Genomic DNA, 27,137 nt, shown 5'->3' on the forward strand with positions numbered 1-27,137 from the left:
GTTGATCTTGGATTATATAGAGAGAAAAATCTATCTAAATGAAACAACAAAAGCATGCTCCTTTACTTAACCATCTGTATGTCAGGTTAATGCTACTTTAGTGATGGTTCATACTTTGCCACAAAATGCAAATGCTTAGCTTTACATAGAACACTGGTTCTCAGTATGTGGGTCACGACCCCCTGAGGGTCCAGTGACCCTTCACAAGGGTCCCCTGAGACCACAGAAAGGGCAGATATTTATGGTACAATTCATAACAGTAGCAAATTATTTAATGAAGTAGCAACAGAAATACTTTTATGATGGGGAGGTCACCACAACATGAGGAACTGTATTAAAGGGCCGTAGCATTAGGGGGAAGGGTGAGGCCCACTGCCATAGAACATTATTAAAAAACGTAAAGAAGTGATGTGTTGGCATTGGACAGATGGCTCAGTAGTTAAGAGCACCTGTTGTTTTTGCAGAAGAACTGGGTTTGGTTCCAGCACCCACAAGATGGCCTCATCCACAACTCTAATTCCCAGAGGCTCTGACCCTCTTCAAATCTTTGCAGGCACAAATGTGGAGCACATATATACATACATACATAAACTCAAAACACTTGTATACATAAAGTTAAAAAAAATTTAAAGCGATATATTTACATTGGGAGGGGTGAGGGAGGGGGCTACAGTTGGGATACAAAGTGAATAAACTAATTAATAAAAAATAAATATATATATTTTTAAAAAGCATGTGCTCTAAAACCAGAAAGAACTTTCTAACATATTTTTGGGAATAATTGGTTATAAACAAATATTTAATTTCTTAACTTGTATATGTTTACTTAGCATATGTGTTGGTGTGCATGTTTCATGATGAGAGGACAGTTTGCACGAGTCAGTTCTCTTTCTATTATGTGGGTGCTAGGGATTGAACTCAGGTCACCAGACTTATCTGCAAGCATCCTTACCTGCTGCATTATCTCACTTGCCCCAGAAATAATTTCAAATAAAAATTTTCTTAGTTGTTGAAGAACTGTAAAACCTTCCAGTTTATAATATGAATATGACTTAAATTAGTAGTGGACTGAATTATACTTAAGCTTAAAAAAAAACTTATTAATGAATATGTTGCTTTTCTGATCATCTTTTTGTTTTTCCTTCATCACAAAAAGTTTTTGTACTGTCAGAAAATCCTAGAATATTCCAGAAATGCCAAATGAAAATGGCCATATGGGGAAAATGTTTTTATTAATGTGTGTTTTAACATTTTGGCTGGGTATTATATTGTGAGCTAGCAAACCACTCAGGCCACATTTATGTTTCTCTGTGTTTTAGTTTTTCTTCATGTGCTGTATACAATGGGATTTTTTTTTTTTTTTTGGCGGGGGGAAGGCTTTAAATATTAAAAGTAATGTTTTTCAATGTAAAATAAATCACTGGAAATTTTTTTCTCCTTTTTAAAGCTGATTATATGTTATGAGGTCTATAAAGTGACTTTAAAATGCTACCCTTGTCATAGACTCATTCTAAGGTTACGTATCACTGGTCATAATTAGTCCCGTATTCTTTGTGAACATTGAATACCTTTTTAAACCCCATCACTTCAAGCCACGTTAGTACTCTATGATGGGCACTGCAAAATACCATTTGGGATTCTTGGTGGCCCTCTAGTGGGAAAGTGAAGAAAATCTCATATTTAAAATGTGTTATGGGCATGTATAATAGTTAAAGATAGTTTGAAAGGGCAACTAAGTTATACTTGAATAAGAAATACTTCACTAATTTTGAAATTAAAAAGGATGTTGTTTGGGGCTGGAGAGATGGCTCAGAGGTTAAGAGTAGTGGCTGCTCTTCTAGAGTTCCTGAGTTCAAGTCCCAGCAACCACATGGTGACTCACAACCATTGAGTACTGGTGTGCAGGAGTACATACAGGCAGAACACTGTATACATAATAAGTAAATAAATCTTTAAAAACAAAAAGGATGGGGATTAGCTAGTATTGTCATGGGAGGTTTACTTTTATAGTTAGAATTTTTAAAGACTATTTTCCAAAATGTTGGAATAGTAAACAGTATATATTATTGACAAGAAACTATATACTGAAATATACCTTGTAAGACCAAAATACATGAGTTACATTTCACTGATGTATTATAAATGCATAATTTATTATTTAAAGCTTTGTGGTAAAATAAATTAAGGTCAAAATGTTAAATGTACTATCAAAGTAGGACACTTTTGAGAGGTGAATTGTCCTGTAAATTTTAGTTAAAGCATGTTAGAAACACCTTGAAACAATAATGTGAAATAAGTATTTTTGCCAGTAATAAGCGTAATGCTTACACTCTATATTTATAAAAGGTTTGCTTTTAAGTAATGTACTTTTAAAAGTTTAATTTCCATTTTATTTTATCTTTTCCATATGATTTTTCTTCTGTCCTTGCTTTTAAAGCTAGCTCTTTATGTGGGTTTTGGTAGAGGCTATGAGGCAGCACAAGCAGATCTAAATCACAGTGGGGGTGGTGGGGCCTTCTAGGCCTCCCAAAAGAAATTCCTGACCACCCTGCTGTGTATGGCACAGTTCATGCAGTAATGTAGTTTGGCATAGAACTTGGGAAGTACAGAAGTGTCGAAGAATTGTCCCTGACAGCAGCGCCCTCTACTGTGTACCAAATGACAAACTTTTTAATGGTCTCATCTTTGTTCATGTACCATACATCCAATTGGCTTAAGCTCTGGCCCTGATTTCCCTCAGTGATGGACTGTGGAGATGTAAACAAAATAAACTCCCAAATCAAAGTTGGTTTTGGTCAGTTTTATCATAGCAACTAAAAACAGACTAGGCAGACACCACAGCTCAAGGTCCTAGGAGGGAATTAGGAAATTAGCTGTGTGGGTGTTTCACAGTCATTGTACACCAAGTTTTCTGGAGTACGTCTTAATGAGAATACTTGAAAAATTGAATTTACACTGCAGCTACTACCATACTGCTTGGTTATGGTTATTCATGGATTAATGGGTATTTTACACATACACAGTAACAGTATGGAATTTGTGTTAAATTCATAATTTAAAAAAAAAAAAAACCAAACATTCCTGGTACTGGAGAGATGGCATAGTGGTAAAAGCAGCTGCTGTACAAACAGAAGCCCCTGAGTTCAGATCCCAGCACCTAGGTGAAAACCGAGAGTGTGCTACCCTGTTGCAGGTCTCTGTACTCTCAGCGGCTGTAAGGGGCACAGACAGGGGTCACTAGGCCTTGCTGGCTGCCAGCCTAGCTCCAAGTTCAGTGAGAGCCCTGGGGCATGAGAATAAGGAGGAGAGCATTAGAGCGGAAGACCTGATGTTCTCTCTTGGCCAACAAATGCTGTTCCTGGAGCTCTGGGACTCCTTACTCTTCCTCTTTATCATGTTTTTAAAGCAGTAATCTGATGGGATTTGGGTGTTGTTTTTTTCCCCAATTAGTGGCCATTAGGTGGATAGTGTCCTGTCTCATATAATTGCCCTGAACTACTCCCTAATAGGGAAAATAAAAACCGTACAGTATAGATTTGAACAGTATAGGTGCTGGCATTACTGCCCTTATCTCAGGCTTTGCTCCATTGAGAGTCTTGTAGTTCCAGCCATAATATAGAAAGAAGTAGAAGAGGGAGAGCGATGTGATTTACAAAACCAGTAGCTGTCTGCTATTAATTTATCAATTATGCCTGTCTTAATATGGACTCTATTATCAAGAAAGAGTTGGAAGCCTAATGGTTAGCTTTTAATAGCCTGTGTATTAGAGAAAAGCAAGGAAAGCAGGTGGTGATATTAACTGAAGCAGCATGTAGCTTGACTTCATAGAGTAATTTTGCTGAAGTCATTAACTTCAGAAGTGCTGCCACTAAATCATTTATCTGTTTTGTTTGTTTGTTTTCAAGACAGGGTTTCTCTGTGTAGCCTTGGCTGTCCTGGGCTCGCTTTGTAGACCAGGCTGGCCTCGAACTCACAGCCATCTGTTGCCTCTGCATCCCTGAGTGCTGGGACTAAAGGTGTGCATCATTGTGCCCTTCAAACTGAAGTATTCTTGAAAAATAGTACATTTATTATACAGAGTGATTGCTTTTTAATGATATTTCTATTCAAATGTATAGTGTACTTTGGCCATATTCACTTCCTCTTACACTCTCGTATCTTATTAGTTCCTTTCTCTTTACAGCCCTGCTTCTCTTTTGTGTCTGTATGTGGTGGGTGTGTATATTTACAAGCAAGTGGATAGGATTGAAGATCACCATGATAAGGATAATAAGCCAGACCCAGAAAGATAAATATTACATATTTTTCTTTACACAGGAGCCCTAGGTTAATTGATTGTGTGTATTTCTTTCTCTTGCCTTAGTGCTCTGAAGACATCAAGCAGTGTGTTGAGTAAGAATGGAGAGAGCAAAAACCCTTGCTTTAGATTTTAGAGAAAATGAAAAGTTTTCATCTAGGCTGTAAGTTTGTCATAATGCTAGTGAAATATTCTTTTATTCTAGTTTCTTTGGGGCTTGTTTGTGACTGGGTTTCTCTGTGTAGCCCTGGCTGCCTTGAACTTGTTTTGTAGTTGGTCTCAAGCTGTAAGAGATCTGAATGCCTCCGCCTCCCTAGTGCTGGAATTAAAAGCATGCCCCACTATTGCCCAGGTCTTTGGAGCTTTTATTATAAAAGGATGTTGATCTTTTGTCAGAGAACTTTCTTGGATCCTTTGTGATGATTGTGATTTCTGTCCTTGAGTCTCTTTATACGGCAGATTTTCTGTACCAATCTCTATATGTTGAACCATCCTAACCTCCTTGTAATGACACCAGCGATCAAGGTGGAATGTATGTGTTGTTGAATACAGTGTGCAAGTATTTTACTAAAAAAACTATGATGTGTTTATCAGGGATAGTGGTCTGTAACAATTATTGTTGATATATATTAACCCAATTTTGTTATCAGGGTACTACTGACTTCATGAAATGAGTTTTGTATTACTCCCTTTCTACTTTATGCTGTTATGTAGGGATATATTTGTTAACTCATTTTAAATGTCTGATAGAACTTAGGCTTTTTAAAGCACTCTAAGTAGGGTGGAGAGATGGTTCCGTGAGTGCTTGCTCTGCAAGCATGAAGACCAGAGTTCCCAGAGTGGCATGTGCCTATGTTCTGTGTCTTAGTTACTGCTCTGTTGATTTGATAGGATACCATGATCAAGGAAACTTAAAATAGTTTATTTGGGGCTTAACTTTTCAGAGGGTGAATTTATGACCAATATGATGGGGAACATGGCAGCAGGCAGGCAGGCATTGTTCTACAATAGTAGCTTAGAGCTTACATCATGATTAGCACAAGAGGCAGAGAGGCACAGATAATGTCATGAGCTTTTGAAACCTCAAAACCCACCCCCAATGACACACCTCCTCTAGCAGGCCTCACCTCCTAATCCTTTTCAAACAGTTCCACCAACTGGGGACCAAGTATTCACATATGTGTATGTGGGAATGGGGCATTCTCATTCAAACCACTACAGCCTGTAACTTCATCCCTGGAGGAGAATGATAATTGATCCCAGGTGCTCCATGGCCAGCCAGTCCAGTGAAAACTCCAAGCTTTGGCTTCAGTAAAGAGACTTTATCTCATAAAAGAAGGTGGAGAGGTTATCATGGAAAGACTGATAATCAGCTTCTGGCCTCCACATAGTCATACAACTAACACACTCCTTCCCTCTCCCCTCCCCTTCCCTTTTCCTCCACTCCCCTTCCATCTTTCCCCTTTCTTCCCCTCTTCTTCTCTCTCCTTTCCTCCCCTTCCCTCTTTCCCCTCTGCTACCCTTCCCTCTTCTCTTCTCTCCTTTCCTCCCCTTCCCTTCCCTCCCCTTTCCCTTTCTTGTCCTCCCCTCCTCTTTCATCTCCCTCTCCCCCTCCTTCTGTCTTTCCTCTCTCCTTGGCCCTAACCCTCTCCCTGTCTCCCTGTCTCCCTTCCTCCCCTCCCTCTCATTCTCTCAAGTCTGTTTGTCAAAATTAGTTAAAACTGGATTTAGACTATATTACTGATATTTTCTGTTGTATTTTATAATTCATGTCTCCTGTTATAACTTCATTGTCCTAGCCTTAAGGACTAAAATTAAGTATTGGCAGAAGCTACCTTTGAATTAATCTATACATATTGAAGGGTATTGAATGTGTCCCCACACCATTAGAATACAGTATCTAATGCTCTCTTGAAACCAGTCACTAAACATTGATAACAAATTATTCTTATGTAAGAATACTCTTTTTACACATACACACCCCATTAATGACACAAAAAAGAAGTTCAGAGCATTCTTGAACACCATTCTACTTTCCTGTGAACACATTTTTAGAATCCACACATCAGTGGGGTTCTGAATTACTTAATTCTTGTTCTGTGCTTCATTTATTTTATTTAACATGACAGGAATCCATTCCCTTTTAATATTGGATAGCATTCCGTCAGTGTATGTATGCACCACATTTTCCTCACCCATTCACCAAGCGGTCACCACTTAAATCACTTCCATTTCTTGGTTGGTAGAAGCAGTGCTGTAGTGAGCATGAAGTGCAGCTGTGTCCTTATTAAATTTATACCTTCGCATGTGTACCCATAGTGCAGTTGCTAGAACCTGTGGTAAATTTAATTTTTTAATTTCTAAAGACTTTCCATACTGTTTTCCATATTGACCCTACTGATACACAAAGATAACCTTTAGTCTGTGATGAGAGCCATTCTAATTGGACTCAGACCATGTCTTGTGTGTCTGTGGTGGTTACTGATGTTGAACCCGTTTCACATGTGTCTTGGCCTTTCACATACCTCATTTTAAGAAATGTCTGTCTGTTCTTGTCTGTTCTCCAGTCTTAAATTGGGTTATTTGGGGGATTTAGCTATTGCATGTTTTCTGCTTGCTGATCCTGTGTTAAAGGTCTAGTTGCCGCTTTCCCCATTCTGTAGCCTTTGTCTTAAGCCATGAATGCTTCTTTTCCTGTGCAGCAAGTTTTTTATTTGTCTGTTCTTGTGTCCTGTCTTAGAGGTCTCGTCCAAAAAAAATAAAATAAAATAAAAAAATCCCTTGCCATTCCAATGTCTTGAGCTATTGTTTTTATTTTCTCCTGGTGGTTTCATAGTTTTAGGTTTTACAACTAAGTTTTTAACCTATTTTGAGTTGATTTGTGTGAATGGGGATTTAGTTTCATTCTTCATAGGCAATCAAATAATCTCAACATCCATTTAAATTAAATTAAAATTATACTTATTATAAACAGTTGTCACACATATTTTGATACGATGTATATTGAATATATAGATCATTTAAATGTATTGTTTTTCTGTGTGTATGTGTGTGGTGGTAAGAAAATAACTTAGTAGAGTCAGTTCTCTCCTTCTACCTTTATTTGGGCTCCAGGGATCTAACTCAGTATGTCAGCTTGCCCAGTAAGTACCCTAAAGTCTACTTCTTGCCACCTCTCATCAGTGTTTTGGAGCTTTTTTTTTTTTTTTAAGAGGTTTGGTGTTTTTTTTTTTTTTTTTTTTTTTTTTTTGTCTTTCTGGTCAGATTTATTCCTAAGTCTTTTTCTGGGGGGGAGGGTAGCATCTAGGACCATCTACCCAGGGGTGGCACTGCCCAAAGTAAGCTGGCCCTCCTACATCAATTATCAATCAAGAAAGAATACCACAGGTTTGCCTTTTAATTTCTAATTTTGATTATTTGCTATTAACATATTAACATTTTATGGTACTTCTAATTTTTGTATGTTGATGCTATTCTGCATCTTAGCTACATTTGATTATTCTGATAGATTATTGTTGGAAAATTTGGGCTTTTTTTTTTTTTTTAAAGATTTGGTCTGCAACAGTGACAATTTGATTTCCTCTCTTCCAGTTTAGATGCCTTTTGTTTCTATTGTTTGATTATTCTGGTCATGCCCTCCAGTACTGTGTTAAGTGAAAATGGCATTCTGTCTGGTTCACGGTTTTAACAGGAAACCTGTTGGTTTTCCCCCAGTCAGTGAAATGTTAGTTGTTGGCTTATTACAGGTGACTTTTATTGTGTTGGTATATTTCTTCTGTATCTAATTTCTTTACCATGTTTAGTCATAAAGTGATGTTGGTTTCTGTGCTTTGTTCTGTTGGTATGGTATATTGGGTGTATTAATATATCTTTTTTAATCCTGATCAGTATTCTTTTCTATGTATGTAACATATTTAGTGGTAAAGATACTTATTCCCCAAATACATACTTTTGGTTATGGTCTTTATCACTATAATAAAAAGCAAACTTGAAGTGGTCTTTTGTCCTTGGCTTCTTCTACATAGTATAATGTCCTCAGGTTTCTGTGTTGTGCTGCCTAGTTTTATGTCAACTTGACACAAGCGACTGTCATTTTTGAAGAGGAAAGAAACCTCAGGAACGGTTCCTCTCTTCTAACAAGTACGCCTCCCATTCCCACCAACAGCGTACAGAGTGGATATCGAGTGATAACTTGTTATGGATTTGGCTTCTGTCATGACTGATAATGTTAAATGTCTTCTCATGTGCTTATTATTCTTTGAAAACTGTCTCTTTAAATTCATTTCAAAATTATGTTGTCTTTTATTGTTGTGTTGTTAGAGATCCTTTTGCAGTCTGATACTAGACCCTTTTTAAAGAAATACTATTTGTGTTCTGCAGTGTGGATTTCCTTTTTGCTTTAGATTTTTTTTTTTAATTGTGCTTAAGTATGTGTCTGCACAGTATGTGTAGATAAATGGACCAAGGTCAGAAGAGAGTGTCAGATCCCATGGTGATGGAGTTACAGATGTTCATGAGAAACCCTGCTTGTGCTATGGATACTGGAATCATAACTACTAAACTACCTCTGTAGCTCTCACTTCTTTCTTTGATACCGAGCTCAGGCTCCTGGGATTCCAGGTGTGTGCCACCACTCTCAGTTTACACAGTGCTGGAGACAGCCCTAGGCATCATGAAGGCTAGGGACTCATGTTACCAGCTGAACTACACCCCAAACCCACTTTTTGTGTATATCTCTATATTGACATCTAGAATCAGGAGGTATGAGTTACTTTACTTCATTCTTACATTCAAAGATTTGTTGTGGCAATTCTTGGTCCCTTACAATTTCATATGAACATTAAGAACTTGAAAATTTGGGCATGAGGAGTGTTATCTCCAGATGGGATATTTGTAGCTAATTATGGGTCATGTTAGAATGGTGGTAAACAGTTTTTTCTATGTTGAAATCTGCTCATAGAAAAAATTCAAGCATTTCTCCTTTTACTCCTGTGTGCATCATACTAGCAAATAACCAAATAATTAAGGTGGGCTTTTACATGTTTTCTATTTAATTAGTGAAAAGACTAGCTTGTCATCATTCTCAGGGAATGCCTTGTTTTAGGCATTAATTATCAAGAGGTACTAACATCACAAAAAGAAGTAACTAGACATTCTGTGCTTCCTGCTACAAGAACACACTGTTAGACGGTTCGGTGGCTAGGAGGACCTGGGTTGGGTGCCCACCACCTACATGGCAGCTGACAGCAGTCAGTAAGTCCAGTTCCAGGGCATCTGTTGCATTCTTCTGGCCCTGAGGGCACTGCAAACATGGAAAGTGCAGGCAAAACACACCCTTATACATAAAAGAAAAAAAATGAATCTTGAAGAAGAAATAGAGATTAAGAGGAAAGATATAGATTAAAAGCTATAGATTAAAATATTCTGGCCTTTCAAAATAAACTAATATGTTTGTTATTGTTAATTTCTTTAATCTACATTCACGAGTATGAATATACACATTTTTATACAATGCACACATTTATATGTATACAATACATACAATGCTTTGCTTTAAAATGTTCAAACTGTGTTTACAGTTTTACTTATGTACACATACAGCTTTTTGTATAATTATATCATTGGCCTTTCGTATTATATTTTTACCTAGTTTAACTTACATACAATTTCTTATGATGCCTGCCTGTATCATAGTTTACCTAGCTTTTTTTTTTTTTTTTTTTTGACAGGGAGACTTGCATTAAAAAACAACTCCCACTACTCTGAAGTCAGTGTCTCTGTGGATGCATCTCTCCTAAATGTATCATTGATAACATATCTAAGATTAATTTCTAGAAGTGGAATTACTAGGCAGAGAAATAAAAATATTTTAAGAGCTGTTGAATCATTGCCAGACTGCCCTCCAGAGACTCCTAATTTGAATTATTAAAGTTTGTATACTGAATTTCTTCATGCTAACACCTTTCCTGCTTGCTAGTTATATCTGCTATGAGAATTTAGATTTTACTTTAGATTCAACTGAGTTATGTGTCTACTGCAAAAAGAACCTTCTCTGAGCTTAAGAGATTCTCTAATCTATCTGTATAAAGGTTATACCTGTAATCCCACCACTCAGAGAAGCAGAGGTCATTCAGTCTACAAAGCGAGTGCAGGACAGTCAAGGCTACACAGAAAATACCCTGTCTCCAAAAACCAAAATAAAAAAAAAAAGATAAGAACTTTGAGTGCAGTGTATTAGTATGCACACTTAGCATAACAGTAGTGCTAAGTTCTCCCTAGGTACTGTGACCTAGACAGCCATGGGGTTTGCCCAGGTCATGGCACCAGGTATGGGTTCCATCTTGTGAAGCAGACTTTAGATCCAGTCACAGTAGTTGGTTACTGTCATAGCGTTCATGCCCCTATTGTACTATGAGGCATATCTTGCCAGGCCAGTTACAATTCTATATTCAGCCAGTATTTGTGTTCTTCGTTGATACGGTTTCTTTTTGTTGTTGCTCTGCCCTGTTTTGTTTTGTTTTCTGAAAATGATACTGGTTAACATAAAGACATTTTGATGAAAGTCTAGAGTGTACATTTGAGCACATTTCTCCCCTTCAGCACTACTGTCTTCCCTATACTTCTTTTCCCTTTAGTCACATGTGTTCTCTAGATCCTTTCATACCATGTATACATATGTGATTTCATGTATTTACATGAAGTCTAAAAACCACAAATGATATGAATATGTACTATTTACCCTCTGAGACTGACTTTATTTGCCTAATGATTATCTCTAGGTGTATTCATTTTCCTGTAAATAAAACCTCCTTTTAGCTAAAAGAATTCTCTGTATGCATAAGTGTACACATTTTTTGTCCATTCCTTTGTACATGGATGTCTAAGATGGCTCTTTAAAGCAGTTGATTTTTGTACAGGATGAGAAATAGAAATTTAGTTTCATTCTAAAAATGTATCATTGTTAACATATCTAAGATTAATTTCTAGAAGTGGAATTACTAGGCAGAGAAATAAAAATATTTTAAGAGCTGTTGAATCATTGCCAGACTGCCCTCCAGAGACTCCTAATTTGAATTATTAAAGTTTGCATGCTGAATTTCTTCATGCTAACACCTTTCCTGCTTACTAAACACATTGAACAATTTTCCTGTAAGTTATTGTCCCACTTGTGACTTTTAAACATACTTACTTTTATTGTTCAAATAAAAGTAAGAGCAGCTTTTAGTGGCCAGTGATATTTTTAGTATTTGGTTTTGTTTCCTGTTATACCTTATGTTTTTTATTGTTAGGTTAATTTGTGAGTAATCTGAGAAGTTACTTTGTTTTGACTTTTCATAGTGAGCAGACATAGCCTGCGTTGAAAAATGCACCATATTTTTCCAGTTTCTATTATTATAATTTAATTTTATATTATGTAGAGTAAAACATTTTTTTAAAGGTTAGTCTTTTAAAGATGGATTGCATAGGGCTGGGTATAACAAGCATACACCTTTAATCCCAGCACTTGGGACTGTGAAGTTGAAGGTAGTGACGCCCTATCTCAAACAAAGAAAAAAGATTGCATAGCAGTGTGTGTGTGTGTGTGTGTGTGTGTGTGTGTGTCTCCTTTCCTCCATCCATGTTCCTCTATCCATGCATACCCAAGTGATTTCAGATTATTTTGTTAGGTAAAGGAAAATGCTGTTTTTCTGCTAGGCTGATTTTCAGTTCCAGATTGAAATGGCTGGCTGATTTCCTTTTTGTGCAAGTTAACTGAAAAAGAAAGGAGACCAATTTAGCTAAGTCAGCAGATTTCCATTCAGACAGCTCCTTTTAGAGATACATGTAGCATCGGATAAGAAAGGGCAAATTAGTATCTTGGTTTCTGTTGCAATTTAAAAAAAAAAAAAACTTTATCGTGACTTTGTAAGTGGAGTCATGTTCCTTTCAAATTTTATCTCTTACGCCACACAAAACACTTTCATATTGTTTATATTTAATACTTGAGTAATTATAAAAATCATTATTTGAATTAGTTTCAGGGTTTCTTATACTTAATAGTGTTGTTTACTTCACAGAAATACCGGTATCAGGATGACGAGGTCCTTCCTCCAGAGCACATTTCCCCACAAGTCACTAATGAGGTGCTCGGTCCAGAACTGGTGCATGTCTCCGAGAAGAACCTGTCAGAGATTGAGAACGTCCATGGGTTTGTTTCTCATTCTCACATCTCACCAGTTAAGGTAGGACAACTGTTTCTTTATTATTGCTTATTGCTGGGACTTAAATGTTACTTTTGTTTATAAATAATTGTTTAAGGTCATGTGAATTTTCTACTCTTTGGATTGGTTTTGGTTTTATAGTCTTAAAGAATTTCATGCTGTTTGTTAGTATTTCAAATTCATTTTTAAACACTTGATTAACATAAATCTCATATGTGAGATTTGAAATCTCGTGGATTTTCATGGTCTTGTCTCTTCTCTCTTCATAAATAGTCATAATCCTGTTTTGTTGCGTAGTTTTAGGTTCTACTACATATTTAGACTTTATAATAAGTGTATTGTTTGTATATTTTTAACTTTAATGGATTCATATATCAACTTGCAGTTTTGTGCAATGTTATAATCCTACAGTTCAGTACTTAGTTTCATAATCTAAAGTTTTCTATTTTATAGGCATTCATAATTTTTTTCCCCCTGAGAGAGGGTTTCTCTGTATAGCTCTAGCTGTCCTGGACCAGCCTGGCCTTGAACTCAGAGATCCACTTGCCTCTGCCTGCCATGTACTAGGATTAAAGGAATGCACCACCACCACCAGCCTTTTGTTCTCATTTTTAATTGGTATTGAAATATTTTTAGGTTATCGACAGGAGAGACACATATCTCCCTCCCCCTTTGCTTAATAGTGCCAAACTACAATATTTGTATAATTTTTGCTTTTAAAAGCAAGATTCAAGGCTTTCTGTAGTCTTCATAAATACACGATGGCCTAATTTTCTCCTGATTTTGAAATGATAACTCATTGTAACTTGAATATTGGTATCTTTTTTTATTAGTGAGCTGGGATGTTCGTACTCATCAATTAGGTTTCTTGTTTTGTGACTTGCCTACTTAGGATTTCTGCTTGCTTTTATATGGAACATCATTTGGATCACTTCGTAAGTGGGTAGCTTTTGTGTTTGTCTTCTTGTTATTACCCACACCAATCCCAATATTTTGAGGGCAATCCTTTGTTTATAAAAAAAAAAAAACAAAAAACATTTCTTTTCCTTTTTCTAGAGCTCACACTGACTTGGGATCTTGAGTCTTCCTATCTCAGCCTCTTGAGTGCTACTAGGATTACAGGCCTGGACTATCATGGGCAGTGCTGTATACAGTGTTTTTTAAGTTAGTACATGATATCAAAACTTTGAACTTTCAGAACTTTCCTAGCATAGTGTCACATACTTCTAATCGCCATACCTTGGGAGGCTGAGATAGAGAGACTGCTGAAGTTTGAAGTCAGAGATTTGGGCTACATAGTGACTGCAAAAGGCTAGTATGGGCCATAGGGAGAAACTGTGATTTTTCCCATCACTCCCAAAATAAAAGGAAAATATTAAAAATGGACACATTATATTTATACTATATTTGATGGACATATTCTGCCAAAGTTCAACTTTGGCTGATCCAGGGGAGACTCTTGGGACAGGATGCAGAATCCCTGTTTGCTTTATCTCTAGTCACTGAGCTGATGGCTCAGGCAACAGATCACAACAGATGATTGACAGAAGAAAGATGGGAGGGGAGGGAGCTCAGGATTCCTTCTCTAGTGACTCAGGACTGGCTATACTGTGGCTAACTCGGAAAACTTAAACTGACCACTTTCTGCAGCCAGGGCTGCAAAAAGCAGCATCTAGCCAAAAACTGCAGGGGGTTATAAAAGGTGGCTCTTTGATCAGTAGATAGGCCTCTTTGCCTATTTCTGGTAGGATAAAGTCTATCTGCCATCTGAGTCTGTTAACTTATTTGTGAATCTACAGGTGAATAAGAAATAAGAGATAGAAAATAGACCACTCACACATACAAGTATTCAAAAGTGGATGAAGTTAAAAACTTCAACCACGTTTATTGTCTGGTCACTATTTTTTTACTTTTGAAACAAAGCTGTCTACATCAGGAAAATAATTACCTCATAGTCAAAAAGGCAATTAATCTCAAAAATGGATGAATTTGAAAATGCAACAGGTTACATATATTTTTTCATAAAAACTAAACATTTCTGATTTATGTCCATTACATAAGTTCGTAGTGAGTTTAAAATGACAAAGGTTGACAATGCCTAAAGATTATCAGGGTCCAAGAGGTTACAAGAATATATGTCTTTTCAATTAGGATGACTTGGCTACACATTTTCAGCTATCTCTTAGTTTATAGTACGTTCAGGACAATAATTTTATCTGTCTTTCATTTCATGATACAAAGTAAATTCAGAATGACAGTGTTTTATGTCATAAGCTGACAAAGTATAAGGTATTACAATGAAACAGTTTGTATTTTTGACATTAAGTTTGTTTTTAACTTAGACATTCCTTGGTAGGCCCTTTTGGGTTCATGAGAAGTTCAAACCAACTTGCCTGTATTTATGGCGTACCAGGATTCATGGTGTCATCTCTTAGGGTGAAAGCTTATCTGAAGCCACAAATCTGTCTCAAGCCTGTCTCCTAGTGAGGCATGTGGAGGTCCACAGTGGTGTTTACTGCAGCCATGAACTTTCTATCAACTTTTCAATCAAAATTGTTTCAGTCAAAAAAAAAAAAAAAAAGAAAAAGAAAAAAAATTGTTTCAGTCAAATCTTAAATTCTACAATCAGGAATTAATTTATCTGAACAGTAGTACATCTTCATAAAGATCGCATATGAGGTTTTTCAATCAGAGTGGGTAAATACCCAGAGATTGACAGCTCACACCATGCCAGGTCTTTGAGATCAACAGCAGCCAAGGAAGAAGGGGCATGTGAAGCTGGGTGTGAGGCCACCTTCCAGAAAGCCCGCACGCCTACTCAACTCCCAGTTTAGTGGCTTTTGGCAACAGTCACTCTTCAGTATTTGTCTGCCTGCCTGCCTATCTGCCTGCCTACTTCCCTCCCTCCCTCCCACCCACTCACCCACCCACCCGTCTGTCTGTCAGTCTGTCTATCTATCTATTCATTCCTCATACACTACATTGAGACTGCAGCTTTCCCTCCCGCCACTCCAGTCTTTCCCTCACCTTCACTCTACCCATCTCACTCCAGAAAAGAGTAGGTCTCCAAAGCACATCAACTGAACATGGCACAAGAGACAACACCACCACAAACCCTCACATCAAGACTGATCAAATCAACTTAGCAGGAGGAAAAGGATCTCAAGAGCAGGAAAAGAGTCGGAGACATCTCTGCTTTTACTGTCAGGAGTCCCACAAAAATACCAACAACCATAACATATATGCAGAGGACCTAGCACAGATCCATACAGGCTCCACGATTGCCCCTTCAGTGTCTGTGACCCCCTCATGAAGTTTGCTTAGTTGATTCTGTAGGCTGTGTTCTCCTGGGGTATCCTCACCCCCTCTGGTTTGTATAATTCCTCCTCTCTTTCTTCTATGAGAGCTCCGAGGGACCAGAGACATCTAACATGGGCTTTCTCTCTCACTGCCTGGTATTTGGTTGTTGGTCTCTTCTCCCATCAGCTGCCAGAGGAAGTCTCTCTTGCCTGGACTAGGCACTGATCTATGAGTGTAGCAGAACATTAGGAATAATTTCCATATGGGGGGGGTCGCTAGTTTTGTTTGCTTCTACCCTAGGTCTCTGGGTTATCCTGGTCATTGGGGCAATGGGCTCCCTCTCATGGTGTGGGCCTCAAATTAGACCATTCATTAGTTGGTTACTCTCACACTGCCCAGCTCATCTTGCAGGCAGGACATATTGAAGTTTTGTGGCTGGGTTGGTATTCTAGTGCCAGCACTGGAGATCTTCCTTGGTTACAGAAAGTGATGCTTCAGGCTCCATACCCTCCTTTGCTGGAGTCCTCAGGGTGGCAGCTACCAGAGTTTCCACGGTACAAGGTTTCCACACCATCCCCCAATGCCCTCCGATTGCAGTCCGTTCTCGCTGTACTTTGTCCCTCCACCCTGCCCCCCCCCATTTTAATTAGGGTTTCTATTGCTGCAACAAAACACCATGACCAAAAAGAAAGTTGAGGTGAAAAGGGTTTTATTTGTCTTACACTTCCACATTACTGTTCATTATAGAAGGAGTCGGGACAGGACCCCAAACAGGGCAGGATCCTGGAGGCAGGAGCTGATCTGATGCAGGAGCCATCTAAGGCTACTGTTTACTGGCTTGCTCAGCCTGCTTTCTTAAAGAATCCAGGACTACCAGCCCGAGGTATGGCACCAACTGCAATGAGCTAGGCCCTTCCCCATTGATCACTAATTGAGAAAACGCCTTACAGCCAGCTCTTATAGAAGCATTCTTTTCAGGTGAAGCTCCTTCCTTTCTGATGACTTTAGCTTGTGTCAAGTTGACACACAGAACCAGCCAGTGCACCTATTCCCATCCCCACCTGCCCTTAGTCTACCTGCAAAATCTGTTCTATTTCTCCTTCCCAGGGAGATCCATGCATTGACCCATCTCATCCTGTTCCCCTCCACCCCCTTTGAGCTCTCCTTGTTACTTAGCCTCTCTGGATCTGTGGATAGTAGCATGGTTATCCTTTATAGCTAATATCTACTTATAAGTGAGTACTCACCATGTTTGTCTTTCTGGGTCTGGTTTACCTCACTCAGGATGATCTTTTCTAGTTCCATCCGTTTGCCTGTAGATGTCATTTTTTTAAAAAAACACCTGAGTAATATTCCATTGTATAAATGTATCACATTTTCTTTATCTGTTCTTTGGTTGAGGGACATCTAAGTTGTTTCCAGTTTCTGGCTATTTATTGTGAATAAAACTGCTATAAACGTAGTTGAGCAAGTGTCTTTGTGATAGAGTGGTAGCATCCTTTGGATATATGCCCAAGAGTGATATAGCTGGGTATTGAGATAGATCAATTCCCAGTTTTCTGGAAACCACCATCTTTATTTCCAAAGTGACTGTACAAGTTTGGATTCCCCACCAGCAATGGATGAATGTTCCCCTTGCTCCATCCTTGCCAACATGAGTTGTCACTTGTGTTATTGATCTTGGCCATTCTGAAGCTGTAAGATGGAATCTCAAGTAGTTTTGATTTGCAAAACTACTTTCTCAGTCATTTGAGATTCCCTCTATTGAGGAACAGACATCTTCCTGAACAGCACAGGCTCTAAGATCAGTAAATGGGACCTCATGAAACTGAAAAGCTTCTGTAAAGCAGAGGACACTGTCATCAGAACAAAACAACAGCCTAGAGACTAGGAAAGGATCTTCACCAACCCTATATCTGACAGAGGGCTAATATCCAGAATATATAAAGAACTCAAGTTAAAAACAACAAATCTCAACAACAAGTACTCCAATTAAAAAATAGGGTACAGAGCTAAACAGAACTCTCAATAGAGGAATATCAAATGGCAAAGAAACACTTAAAGAAATGCTCAACGTCCTTAGTCATCAGTAAAATGCAAATCAAAATGACCCTGAGATTTCACTTTACACCCATCAGAATGGCTAAGATAAAAAATTCAAGTGACAACACATGCTGGAGAGGATGTGGAGAAAGGGAAACCCTTCTGCATTGCTGGTGGGAATTGAAACTTGTACATCCACTTTGGAAATCTATCTAGTACTTTCTCAGACAATTAGGACTAGTGCTACCTCAAGATCCAGCTATACCACTCCTAGGCATATACCAAAATATGCTTAGGTATACAACAAGGACATTTGCTCAGCCATGTTCATAGCAGCTTTATTTATAATAGCCAGAATCTGGAAACAACCCAGATGGCCCTCAACTGAGGAATGGATACAGAAATTGTGGTACATTTATACAGTGGAATACTCAGCAATTACAAACAAGGAAATCATGAAATTTGCAGGCAAGTGGTGGGAACTAGAAAAGATCATCCTGAGTGAGGTATCCCAGAAGCAGAAAGACGCACAGGGTATATACTCACTTATAAGTGGATACTAGGCATATAATATAGGATAAACATAATAAAACCTGTACACCTAAAGAAGCTAATCAAGAAGGAGAACCTTGGGTATCAATCTTTATTCAGAAAGGCAAACGGGACTGACATTGAAGAGGGAGAGAACAGGGAACAGGACAGGAGCCTATCACAGAGCCTACCACTCTGAAAGACTCTACCCAGCAGGGTATTAAAGCAAATGCTGAGAATTGTAGCCAAACTTTGGGCAGAGTGCAGGGAATCTTATGAAAGAAGGGGGAGATGAAAGACCTGGAAGAGACAGGAACTCCACAAAGAGAGCAACAGAACCCAAAAATCTGGGCCCAGGGGTCTTTTCTGAGACTGATACTCCAACCAAAGACCATGCATGGAGATAACTTAGAACCCCTACACAGATGTAGCTGTTGGCAGTTCAGTCTCCAAGTTGATTCCCTAGTAATGGGAGCAGAGACTGTCTCTGACATGAACTCAGGGGCTGGCTCTTTCATCACCTTCCCAGAATGGGGGAGCAGCCTTACCAGGCCACAGAGGAAGACAATGCAGCCAGTCCTGATGAGACCTGATAGGCTAGGGTCAGAGGGAAGGGGAGGAGGACCTCCCCTATCAGTAGACTTGGGGAGGGGCATGGGAGGAGATAAGGGAAGGGAGAATGGGTTGGGAGGGGATGAGGGAGGGGCCTAAAGCTGGGACACAAAGTGAATAAACTGTAATTAATAAAAAAAAAAAAGTAAATTTTTAAAAAAAGAGAAAGAAAAGAACTGTGTTAGGATTGTGTTGGGGGTTTCATTGCTCTGTTGATTGCTTTCTATGGATGGCCATTTTTACTGTGTTAATTCTACTGATTCTTGAGCATAGGAGATCTTTCTTTTTTTTGATACCTTCTTCAGTTTCTTGCCTCAAATCCTTGACATTTTTGTCATACAAGTCCATTTGTAATTTGTATATAGGAGGGCTACTGATGGTTTTGTTTGTTTGTTTTTTGGGTTAATCTGGTATCCAATCTTGCTGAAGGTGTTTTATCAGCTGCAAGAGTTCCTTGGTAGAATTTTTGGGATCACTTATATATGCTATATCATCTGCAGATAGTGATACTTTGACTCTTCCTTTCTAATTTGTATCCCCTTGAACTCCTTTATTTGTCTTACTGCTCTAGCTAGCTCTTCAAGTAGGGTATTGAATAGATATAGAGGAGAGAGTAGATGTATGTCTTGTTCCTGACTTTAGTGAAATTGCTTTGACCTTATATTTATTTTAATATTGGCTATAGACTGCTGTAAATTGCCTTTATTATCTTTAGGTATGTTCCTTATATCTCCAATCTCTTTAAGACTTTTATTACAAAGGGGTGTTGGATTTTGTCAAAGGGTTTTTGGCATCTAATGAGTTGATCTTTTGTTTGTGTTTTGGTTTTATTTTGTTTTTTCAGTTTGTTTATATGGTGGATTACATTGACTGGTTTTCATATATTGAACTACCCATGCATCTCTAGAATGAAGTCTACTTGGTCGTGGCAGATGGTCTTCTTGTTGGGTTCAGTTTTCAAGTATTTTGTTGAGTATTTTTGCATCAGTGTTCATGAGGGAAATTGGTCTGTAATTTTCTTTCTTTTTTGAATTTTTATGTGTTTTGGGTATCAGGGTGACTGTGGCCTCATAAAATGAATCTGGCAGTGTTCTTTCTGTTTCTATTTTGTGGAATAATTTGAGGAGTATTGACATTAGCTGTTCTTTGAAAGTCTGGTAGAATTCTGCACTAAAATTGACTGGCCCTGGGGTTTTTTTGTTTAGAAGACTTAATGACTGCTTCTATTTTCTTATGGGTTATAGGTATATTTAAATTATTTATCTGATCTTGAATTAACTTTTTAAGTGTAAGACAGTCCCAGATTTCCTGGATGGTTTGTATCAGGAAGTTTTTAGAATTTGCATTTTCTTTGACTGATGTATTAATTTCTTCTATTGTATCTTCAATGCCTGAGAGTCCCTCTTTTATTTCTTGTATTTTGTTGATGAAGCTTGCGACCATGGTTTCTGTTCCTTTACCTAGATTTTTATTTTTTATTTTCCAAAATTCCCACAATAGCTTCTATTTCTATTTTCAGATATTGAACAGTTTTATTCATTTTCTTCAATTGTTTGTTTCCTCTTCGCCTTTTTTTTTTTTTTTTAAGGAATCTATTCATTTCCTCTGTTAGGACCTGTATCATCTTCATAAAGTTGGTTTTAAGGTCTTCTTCTGTTTCACTCGTGTTGAAATATTCAGGACCTTATGTGGTAGGACACCTGGACTCTGTTGGTGACTATTGCTTTGGCTGTTGACGATTGTGTTCTTACACTGGCCTCTAGGCATCTGGGTTTGGGGTGTTTATAGGTCTACCTGTCCATTTCTGAGTTTGTCTTTGTTGGATGGGTGTTTTGTTGCTTAGTTTCTGTTTTCTCTCTGGTCTTCTGGCTGGTGTGGCCTGTGGTTGAGCAGGAGGTCTCCAGCTGAATTTGGGGCTGGACTTCTGACGGTTTACATGGCCTCTGGTCAGGGTGTTGTGTGTGCTGAAGTTGCGGGCTGGGACACATCAATGAGGGGGGAAATGGGGATTGAGGATAGTGTGTGTGGGGAGGTACTGAAAGACTGGGGAGGTCCATGGTTGGGTGGCTTATCTGGACTCTGGCATGGCTTCTGGTCAAGCAGGGGCTTTCCCTGTTTCCTTTTTTATTAGAGTAAATAAAGATGTAGTAAACAATCTTTGGGAAAAAATGTATAGGGAACATTTCTTTAAGATAGATTTCTAGAGGTCGGATTAGTGAATAATAATTATAATAACATTTTTCTAAGTTCTTGATATTTGACAGACGATATTCTGATATAACTGCAACTTAAGAATAATTTGGGGGATTCTTCTGCTTTTCCTACCTGTGTATATGAGTCATTGTGGTAGTTACCTCATAAAATATGTGTTTGAGGAATAGTAGAGTAAGAGTGGGAAAAGGCAATATTCAGTAAAATTATGAGTTCCTCCAGCTTTTCATTAAAAAGTAAAAATTTTAAAGTTAAAATTGATAGATTCTAAAAGGATGAATGTTTTATAGAACTCAACATTGAAATATATCTTATTTTAAATGTCATGTTCAGTTAACAGATTTACAACCTCTTTAAAACAAAAAAGCCAGTGCAGGGGCCTTTTCTGTCTTTATAGCATTGTGGTTTGTAATGAAGCAAAGCATTTCTTAAGGAATTTATATAACTTGAGATCTGATTTTTTATTATTACTAATTAAATTTGTTATTTGACACTATCATATCATATCAGGTATATAATGCCCTCTCCTCCATAAATCTTCCCCATGTTTGTATCTTTGTTTGAGTGAGCATGGGTTTTGAATTACTCAGTGGGACCTAGCAGGATTACCAGTGGGTACACAACTGAAGACAATGATTTCCCTACCCCAAATTTATCAGTAGCTAGTTGGTTCAGCAGGGAGGAGTAGGGCCCCAATGAGTCTCTCCACCATTCCATGACAGGTCCTGTCTTATGCAGACCCAGTGCAGAAAACCACAGCAGCTCTGAGTTCCTATTTGCAATAATTGTGCCATGTCCAGGAGATAATACTTTATAACCCTTTTCCCATCTTCCAGCTCCTATGGTCTTTCCTTGCATGCCCTCTTCTACAGTGTTCCCTGAGCCTTGGATGGGGCTCATAAGTACCTTCTTTAGAGCCAACAAAATGACTTAGTGGATAAAGATGCTTGTTCCTGACCTTGATGATCCAGGTTTGATACCTGGGGACCCATATGGTAGAAGCTGTCCTCTGACCTCCACATATGTACCATGGCACACATGCACACAATAAAAATATAGTGATAAAAAAGAAAATGAAAAAATAGACATCCTATTTAGGACTGAGCATACAAGTATAGCTTGTTTTCACCGCCCTGAGCAACCACTAGTCTCTGTATTCACCACTGTTCATTGCAGAGAGAAGAGTCTCTGATTGAAGGTAATAGTCCCATTTATTTATGGTTATAAACATAAATGTGTAGAAGAGAGTTTGACACCATGTCAGTGTAGGCAAAAGCAGTAGTAAATGCTTCCCAGTGATCTTTCTAGCAACAAGTCATTGTCCAGATTCGCAGTATGGGGCAATTCAGTTAGAGAGTAGTTTGGTCACTCCACCTCCCCCAGTCAAGCACCTGTGGGCAACTCTTATCTGGCAGGTTGTTGCAGCTTATAGTGAAGACCACTGTCAGCAGGGGCGGGTGCTGGTGCACGCCTTGAATCCCAGCACTTGGGGGCAGAGGCAGGTGGACCTCTGAGTTTGATGCCAGGATACCTTCTGGCTAGTGTTGGGGGAAGTCTCAATAAAGAAATTAGTGATATAATGCTTTTTAAAAATCTTAATATGAATAAAAATAACATGGGGGAGAAGTTCAGGGGTTAAAAATATTATCAGGACTCTAAAAACAATGAGTTTATAAGGAAATATAAGGAAAGTAGTCAGAAAGTAAAGTAAAATAAGCAGAAATTTAGTCTTCAAAACAGATACAAATCTTGGTGAAGTGACAGAGTAGAGCAGTTGCCATATATGTGGGAAATTGCAATAACATGGATAAACAAAATAATTCATACGATGTTCTTCAGTGGCAAAGGAAAATTTTATTTAAACTAGGATGTACAACATAAATATTGTTAAGAGAAACTTAAGAGATGGGTGAATGGACAAGTAATTACCCTAAACTGAACTCATTTTCTATGTGAATACATTTCATAAAATAGTAGTGACAATATTGAAAAAGGGAGCCATGTAGTACCTCTTACAGGTTTTCAGAAATTATCAAACATGAGGTTTACAGAAGAATGCTTATAATCAAACATGAGCCTTTTTACTGACTGCTATATATCATCTTCGTGTTTCAAGTAAATAATGAGCAATTTTGAAATTAACTCATTCTTACAACTCTGGAACATATAGGTGTTGGATTTTTTTTTTTTTAATATTTTAAAAATTAAAAAAATCCAACACCTATATGTTCCAGCCAGAGGATTTCCAGGCGCTGGTGTTATGGATGATCGTAAAGCTACCTTATGTGAGCACTGGGACTCACATATCTAGTTTGGATTCTCTGAAAGAATAGTACATGCTCTTAATCACTGAGTCATTCCAGCTCAAGAATTTTTTACTTTATTTTTATTTTCCATTTCTTGTGGTGGCCTTAAACTACGACCATATAATTTATATACAATTTGACCACTAGATGGCACCCATACAGAAGGGATTTACTTGAGAGAGAGAGTGTTCTTTTTTTTTTAAATAAATAACATTCTTTATTCACTAAGATTACTTAATATGTGCTTTTGTAATTATACCTAAAGGCTTTTGGGTTTGTTTGTAAATTTGGAAATATGTTTGCAAATAATTGAGGATTTAGTCTGTGAAATTTTGAATTATCTTTACTTCTCTTTAATGTTATAATATACATATCATACTCCCAAGCTGCTTGTGATACTGCAGTTTTTCATAGTGATCATTAAATATATACTTTGCTAGGTCTAGCAGTGTATACCTTTAATCCCAGCACTTAGAGGCAGACAGATCTATCTGAGTTCAAGGCCTTCCTGGGCTACATAATGGGTTCCAGTTCATCCAGGGGTGATATATAATGTGTGTGTGTACACATATACATATATGGCTATGGTCCAGCTAGTATAACAAAGGCTATCTCCTGACACAAAGTTTAAGACACAAAGTTTAAGAATCCAGTGGTTGTTCGGTCCACAAGGCTCCATATCTCAGTTCTTCAGTGTACATTGGAATTCCGAAGAAGTAGGTTTTAATACCAGTGAAAGAATAGACTTGCTAGCGAGAGAAAGCAGGCAAAGAGCAAAAGCTTCCCACTTTCATGTCTTTTATATAGGCTGCCACCCGAAGATATGGCTCAGATTTAGGATGGGTCTTCCTACTCAAATGATTCAGTTAGGAAAAATCCTTGACAGTTGTGCCCAGCTGCTTGGACTTCAGTTAATTCCAGATGTAGTCAAGTTGACAACCACAAACAGACATCACATATGTGTGTATGTATACTTTGCTTGACTAAATTAAGCATTGTCCAGTTGTTAAGGTTAGAATTCTAGTATGAAATTCTTGTGGAAAGATTACTCACTAGTTAGGAGCACTTGGTGCTTTTCCAGAGAACTTGAGTTTGGTTCCCAGTGTCCCCATCAGGTGACACACAAACACTTGTAACTCCAGCTCTAGGGAATCCAAAGCTCTCTCTTCTGGCCTCCATAGGCACTAGCACACACACCTGGCAGACACAGTCACACAGACATATAATTAAATTATTTAAAAATTAAACTGTATATATAATGTTCCCAAGATGTTAACAGCAATTATTTTGGTTGGTTGTTTTAGGTTGCATATTTTTTTTCTCACCATTTAAAATAAGCTTTCCAAGTTTTTCAATAATAAACTTAAATTTTGTTTTAGTGGGGTTTATCTTTCACCTCTCTTGTGGAATAAATAATGTTCTTGTAAAGCAAAGATACTCTTGATTGCCTTCTACATCCCAATCAAATTATGTGGACCCAGTTATGATTTTGATACACACATTGTTTTGTTTTCATGTATCACTGGGCAGTGGATGACCTATGTAGATCCTAGATTTTTTTTTTTGTACTTTGTATAACAAGACATTTTCATAAAAGAGCTTTTTGAGAAATTGAAAGTTGTGTAGTAAGTAGATTCAAATAGGAAATTTATATAGCACAGCATACTTATTTGTGCTTTGGAGAATGTGGACTGGAGTGATCTCTTTGGCTTTATCTCTAGGATAAAACTGTGTACACAGAAGGATTATTCTTGTTCTGTGTTGATACGGTTTGCAACTTGAGGAAGGAGGTTTGAATTAATATTTGTATTTGTTATCCTTGTCATAATAATCTACAATATCAAGCTCTGTATCAAAACTATAGTGATGTGTTTTGTTTGGTTTTTGTCAGAATGTTTGGATCATGGTACACATTTTGGATCAAACTAATGACTATACTATCTGTGTGAACTGTATTAATGAGTTTTTTTATTAAAAACATAAAACTTTTTCAGGAGGTCTTATTCTTTCCTTCAAAAAAGATTCTTAAATCTGTGTCAGCTTTTAATGTTTTCATATATTCCTCTACTGAACTTAAATAGAATAATCTCTTTAGAACCACAGATTGCAAGATGCTTTCCTAGTCTTCGTAAAGAAACACGAAGCTCTGCTAATCTCCTTCAGAATCCCATGTGGTTCTCAGCTCTTTGAGGACATGTCTTAGATTTAAAAAAAAATCAAAGATTTGCAGTGGACTCAGAGTTGTGACTTGCAATACTATATGTCCAGTAGGTTATATTTAATTCTTGCTTGGAAGTACCTACATAAGTAAGATTTAGTCCATATCTGAACAGTTCATGACTGGGCCTGGAATTTGTGATGTATTCATACAGGACTAAAAATTGATGTACTCAATTATTATCAAATTGCATTTTTGGTCATGTATTCTTTTTCAGTGAACGTATATTGTAACATATACTAATATAGCATAGCATGGGTTAGGCTTCAGAATCACTTCTTAAGCTTGAGGACATTAAGAGTTATTTAGGGAGCTTTTTAAATTTTTTTAAATTTTTTAAAAAATTTATTTATGTATTATTACAATTTCTTTACTTTGTTTCCTGGCTGTAGCCCCCTCCCTCATCTCCTACCAGTACCACCCTCCCTCCTTCCTCTCCCCCTATATCCCTCCCCTAGTCCACTGATAGTGGAGATCCTCCTCCCCTACTATCTGACCCTAGCCTATCAGGACTCATCAGGATTGGCTGCATCATCTTCCTGTGTGGCCTGGTAAGGCTGCCCTCCCAGGGGCAGGTGATCAAAGAGCAAGCCACTGAGTTCTTGTCAGAGACAGACAGCCCTTGCTCCCCTTACCAGAGAACCCACTTGGAGACTGAGATAGGACCTAGACCCCCTGCTCAGATGTAGCCTACTTAGGGAGCTTTTTAACTAACACTCCACATGGGCTAGAGAAAGGGCTCAGTGGTTGGGAACATGTGTTACTCTTCCAGAGGACCTGAGTTGAGTTCAAGCACCCGTAACAGGCAGTTTCCAACCACTTATAACTCCAGCTTCAAGGGATCTGATGATCTGATGCCCTCTTCTGGCCTCCCTGGTCATTTGCATACACATGGTTTATACACATACACAACAGACACCAAAACATTTAAATAATTTACATTGAACAGGCAATTTTACGGTTAACTACTATGCTGAAAAAAAAAAAAAACAAATGAAAAAATAGATTAAAAAATGTTCACTTAGAAATTAAGCAGTATTTCTTCATGGGCCAGAGTAGCATTTATACAGTGTTTTATAATAAAAACTATTGGTGTTCTTTTGCATATTATCAGCTCATAATCTTATAATCTTACTGGTTATGATATACTAGAAAGACAGTGCTGTTTACTTCGTAACAGTTCCTTTTATCGTAAAAGTTCCAATAGCTGTGTATGCATATTTACTCATTAATCTGTTCTAGAGTCAGTAATCAAAACATAAGAAATCAATACACTATGGGAAATGATTTTGCTATATTATAAACGTAGTTTCCTAACATTAAATCTTCAGAATTTAACACATGCTGTCTTCAAACAATTGAAAAAGCAGTGCTAAATAATTTAAGATCCTTTCTAATGCCAAAATTTGTGAAGAGCA

General features: G+C 37.7%; 1 protein-coding gene across 16 annotated transcripts in view; it reads left to right on the forward strand.

Annotated features, from left to right (window-relative positions):
- The window catches only part of Dlg1 (discs large MAGUK scaffold protein 1), a 181,639-nt gene that overhangs the window by 45,613 nt on the left and 108,889 nt on the right, over positions 1-27,137 (forward strand). For all 16 annotated transcript variants that reach the window (XM_021645131.2, XM_060370191.1, XM_021645132.2 and 13 more), the window contains one exon: positions 12,355-12,519. In XM_021645131.2, the coding sequence (XP_021500806.1) occupies positions 12,355-12,519 (165 nt within the window). The remainder of the gene's footprint in view (positions 1-12,354; positions 12,520-27,137) is intronic.

Source organism: Meriones unguiculatus, chromosome 17 (assembly GCF_030254825.1).
Source record: "Meriones unguiculatus strain TT.TT164.6M chromosome 17, Bangor_MerUng_6.1, whole genome shotgun sequence".
NCBI lineage: Eukaryota > Metazoa > Chordata > Mammalia > Rodentia > Muridae > Meriones > Meriones unguiculatus.